Genomic DNA, 5,212 nt, shown 5'->3' on the forward strand with positions numbered 1-5,212 from the left:
GTCTGCAGCCTGAGGTTTATCTAGGTGGATGTTGAAGTCTCCAAGCATAACTAGGGGAGTACCATCCTCAGAAAAGGTTAAGAGCAGCACATCTAATTCATCCAAGAAGTTACCCTGTGGTCCTGGGGGTCGATAAACAACTGCAAAATGGATTTTAAAAGGGTGGGTAATAGTGACTGAATGTGATTCAAAGGAGCTGTTAATACCCAGAGAAGGTAAAGGAATACATTCCCAATCATTAGAGATAAGCAGACCAGTACCTCCACCTCTTCCAGTCAGACGGGGAGTGTGGGAAAAAGAGAATTTATTGGAGAGTGCTGCAGGAGTAGCAGTGTCCTCTGGTTTGATCCAGGTCTCTGTCAGGGCCATGAGGTTTAGCCTTGAATGACTAGCAATAGATGTAATGAAATCTGCTTTGTTTACTGCAGACTGACAGTCTTTAGATGGTCTTTAGACACTTCCATCTTCACACGAGGGTTGCCGTGGTGTACTAACCTTTTTTATACCATTTGACAAAACGGAAATTGAATTCAGTTGAAAACACTTTACTGTTTATCACAACAAAGGGCTAAGCAAGCGCACGACACTGGCAAGCCCTGTGTTCCATTCGGAAGGGCTTATCCCTATGCCCTAATCCCTTCAAAGGGTTTACCCTCCGGAGTGAGAGCTTCGAAGGGTTAAAGGGTATAGGGGACCAAACAACTGTTCCTTGAAGTGCCCTCCTGCGTCATCATCACATGCCCACACGGAGGCGCCGTCATCATGCAAAGAATCTGCGCAAAGGATCATGGGAGCCCGAAGTGTCCATCAGTTGTACCCGGGTGTGCCTCACACGTCCTGAAAAGTGAAGCTGTGGCCTCTATGATCGCCCCCTGGTGGCTGGTTACAGTACAGGTCATAAACCCCGCCCTCTCCATGTAAACGAATGGGACTTGAGTCAAAATAAAATAATAAATTACACTCCCAGTACAATTTTCCGAAAGATGTTTTTTGTCATTTAAGGTAGTTGTTATCACGCTGTTATCATATTCGTTTTTGTGATAAGTTTGATTTTAGCTAGTAATTTGATGCTATAAAAATGGGACCTGTCCTTATGGGTGATTGTCAAGACTGAGATGCTTTGGCTTCACTTTTCTATAGTGGAAGGAAGTGAAGACGCGTCGTCCATCTTTTTTTACAGTCTATGGTTGTACCCTTCGAAATCCTTCATTCCGAAAGGCCCTTTGAAGTGGCCAGTTTTGAGCACTTCGGTTTGGAACGACCCTTCAATATGGCGGCCATGATTGTTTTTACTCCGAAGTGCCCTTCGGAGGGCGATAAATCTCATTTGGAACGCACCAAAGGTATGCGATAGAGTACGAGACAAAACGCAACTTCAGCACGTCTCAACACAGTAAACAAAACAACCGTTTCCTAGCAACGACAACTGCGCAACAACAAGTTAGGGTTAGCATTCCCATAATGTTTGCAAAGTGATCAAATTGATTGTTCCATTAATGTTGTCTCAAATGTTCACATAACTAAGAAAAAAAAACTTTAAAACATTTTCAAAATGTTTTCATAATTTAATGTGGGAAGGTTAGCAAAATAGATCATATTTTTCTCAGCTGGGTATATACATTTAAATTGTTCTTCTGAAAAACAAAAAAAAAGGCTTTATTCATGATTTATATTTTTATTATTTTGTTACTGACTTTTATCAACAGCATGTAAAACTTAGCATTAATAGTTTTTAATTAATGACAAAAATCTAAAAGACAAAAAGTTTATAAAACTAATGTTGTGTTTGCAGACTTTCAACATGTTCTGTTTATTTTCAGGTTATTCATATATTCCCATCGAAGAATGGCCATCACTGGTGATGATGTCAGACTGGATGAAATCATACCCATTTCTTATGACTTCTCAGTTGTTGAAGGTAATTGTTGAAGGAATTATTTAGTTAATATTAAGTGAAAACATGGTAAATGGATTTAATGGATTTATCTGATATCTCCACAGTTTCATCTCCAGATGAGCTTGCTGTTGTTGGTGAGCATTTATATTATATATCAACAGTTGCAGTAGTGTTTGCATCAGAGTTACAGTAAATATCAATGCATCAATATTCAGTGTATCTCAGGACTATTTTAATAGCTAGTTTACTTGTTATTACAAAGGTGCAGATACTCGGGTACGAGTAACTTTTTTTGAAGAGGAGTTGGAGCTGAAGTTACCCTTTGGTTCTCATACCCGTCTCTTCCTCAGCGAAGTCAATCGGGCATGGAGTGGTAAGATACACATTCTGCATGACTTTCCATAGCTTTGGGTCAGTAAAATATTTATTTACTTATGAAAAAATGGACAGCTTTATTCATTAAGGATGCATTAAATTGATCAAAAGTGACATTATAGCCGTTTATAATGTGACCAAATATTTCTATTTCAATTTAATGCTGTCATCATCATAGAAACCTAAAAAATAAAGTTTTCACATAAATCAGCAAAATCAGTTTTTAATATTACTAATAATAAATAAATAAAATGCTTCTGGAGCAATGGCTGCTGAAAATTCAGCTTTGCCAACACAAGAATAAATTCCGTTTAAAATATATTAAAATGGGGAAAAATGTTATTTAAAATTTTAATAATATTTCACTATATTATTGATTTTACAGTATTTTTGATCAAATAAATGCAGCCTTGGTGAGCAGAAGAGACTTATTTCAAAAACATTAAACATCTTTCTGACCCCAAAACTTTTAAAAGACTTTTGTGTAGAACTATGTGGTTTTTCATGTTGAGTAGTGCATTAAATGAAGGGGAATCCACAAGGCAGTGATGCAGAAGACAACGTTGCATTGATACCATCCATAGCAAACCTGCCAAACGTGTATCCATTCATGCTAACGAAATTCTGAAAGCCATTCAAAGACATCAGCTGACTGGTTCTGTCATTCATTTACCTGGTAAAACGGTACTTTTGGAATCATTGCGTAATAACAGGGAAGCCCAGCTATACAACATGCGAGTGCTATATATATATATCTTCACAAAATAAACTGAGATAATCTATAGGTTATTCAGACTGAAGAAGCTAAGCAGCCAGTGTGCTCAACTCTCGGACAACAGCTAATTCTAGCAAATACACATTAAGGAAGACGAGAGAGAGAATAAGATTGCGGAACAGAAGGGTGTGAGAGGCGGAGTTTGAGTTCAAAAAAGAAGGTTGTCTGCTTCTATTCAGTTTGTGGCTTTTAAGATACAGAATAAGTAGCTATTTGCGCTAATGATTGTGGATCTACAGTGCATTTTCGTGATTTAAAGATGAAAAGATGAACGCTTGAAAGTAATTTCATCTTGACGCCTCGAACTAAATTCAACAAGGTCTGAAGAGGAAATATGCTTAGGCTAAGTGATGTTTAACAGATGCTAGAAGGACCTTCATCACTTGAGCGCTGATGACGAGTATCAGGGGCTCAGCAGATGTGCTCATTAACCGGAAGAATATTAGAAATTTGCAAGGTAAGCGGCAACACGGTTGTACTGTAGATAATTTGTGGTCGTATAGAAACTCAGACACCAGCAGCCACTTGCTTGCAAAGGGAAGTTAGAGCTCGTCTGTGTGATTAGATGTTGAAGTTAGTGTGAAATTGCGGCTAATAGTTTTGAGAGAGAGAACGGCAGCAGAGGAAAGAAGAAACATACAGTTCCTTTTTGCCTTTCTCAGAATATACATAGAAATGATTGATGTTCTTAGAGGCAGTAATCAGCTAAGAGTGAGACTCATGTATTCATATCATTATTTTTTTCTATGTATTTATCACTTATGTTTTATCCTGAAACTGGAAGTTTAATTCATCTATGTAAAAACAATAAATTAGTCTTCTAAAATTTTAGATGTCTGTGAGCAGTATCCGAAGGAAGAACCAAAATTTGACTGGCTTACTAAGTACCGTAAGATGACAAAAGGAGCTCGATCACTAAGAAAGTCAATTGGAGCAACGACTGTCAAGATGAGTCAAATGAAGAAATCAGGTAAGCGTTGCATTTGCCACCACAGGAATTAGTTACATTTTAAAATACGTTCAAATAGAAAACAGATATTTTAAATAGCAATTTCACAGTATTATAGTTTTTACTGTATTTTTTGATCAAATAAGTGCAGCCTCATAAAAAAAGCTATACTTGCACATGTCCATAACATGATGTACTGTCACTCGTATCCTAAGAAGATGGTGTGCAAAGACTCCAGTGAAGCATGAGAACTTATTTACATGTTTTTTTGTGTGTAGAGCTGGTCATTTTAAATCGGGTAAGCATTGCATTCTTGCAGTGTAACACATCATTACAAATGAATATGCCTGTTTGACAAACTCCACAAAAAGTCTTTTTTGGAAAAACTTTACAAAAGTCCATAAAGTAGGTTCGACATGGACTTGTGGTATGTCTCTGCTCTGTGTTAATTGGTGATAAAAACTGTATATTTGCTTACTGTACAGTGGTCTCTATAATCATCCAAACACTGAAACTCTTACAGAAGAAACCTGGCTGTTGGTCTTTCAGTTTGCATGAAGTTGTTTTAGTAAACAGACCAGTACATCCACATGCCAGCACTGCGTCATCAGCACTGTTTTATATCCTCAGCGAAACCACAAGCTTGTTAGATCATTAGTAATCATCTGTATCTCCTGTAGAAATGCCAGAGAAATCATCATTTTATTAACCATTAACCGTGTCACTCTAATATTGCTTACATACTGATGTAGTATTCATATTTTGAATTGATATTTTAAGTTTTTGTTTGAAACTTTTGTTTAGCCATTTTTATGTTTTTGTCATTTTTATCATTTAAAAAAAAATCTATTTGGCTTTATTTTGTACAATTTTAGTATTTGATCTTATTTCAGAATTATTTCAATTAACAAAAAATATTTTTGGTAGTTTTAAAGGGGTCATATGATGCGATTTCAATTTTTCCTTTCTACATAAATCTAAACATTTTGTTTGATCATAGGCTCACATGCATTGCAAACTAATACAAATTTTAAAAATGACATTTTTGGATTTTTTGGGGGGAATCTGTGATGCTTTTTTCAGGATTTATAGATGAATAAAAACTTATGAACAGTGTTTATTCAAAGTAGAAATCTTTTCTAACAATATATGTTTTTACTATTACTTTTTATTAATTTAACACATCCTTGTTGAATAAAAGTATTAATTTATTTTT

General features: G+C 36.0%; 1 protein-coding gene across 1 annotated transcript in view; it reads left to right on the top strand.

Annotated features, from left to right (window-relative positions):
* The window catches only part of LOC107703913 (type II inositol 1,4,5-trisphosphate 5-phosphatase-like), a 38,496-nt gene that overhangs the window by 2,604 nt on the left and 30,680 nt on the right, over positions 1-5,212 (top strand). Inside the window, exons 2-5 of the mRNA XM_016506716.1 lie at positions 1,821-1,918; positions 2,002-2,031; positions 2,160-2,270; positions 3,880-4,017. Coding sequence (XP_016362202.1) covers positions 1,846-1,918; positions 2,002-2,031; positions 2,160-2,270; positions 3,880-4,017 — 352 coding nt within the window. The 5' untranslated portion in view covers positions 1,821-1,845. The remainder of the gene's footprint in view (positions 1-1,820; positions 1,919-2,001; positions 2,032-2,159; positions 2,271-3,879; positions 4,018-5,212) is intronic.

The sequence above is a fragment of the Sinocyclocheilus anshuiensis genome, unplaced genomic scaffold (genome assembly GCF_001515605.1).
Source record: "Sinocyclocheilus anshuiensis isolate Anshui unplaced genomic scaffold, SAMN03320099.WGS_v1.1 scaffold991, whole genome shotgun sequence".
Taxonomy (NCBI): Eukaryota; Metazoa; Chordata; class Actinopteri; order Cypriniformes; family Cyprinidae; genus Sinocyclocheilus; species Sinocyclocheilus anshuiensis.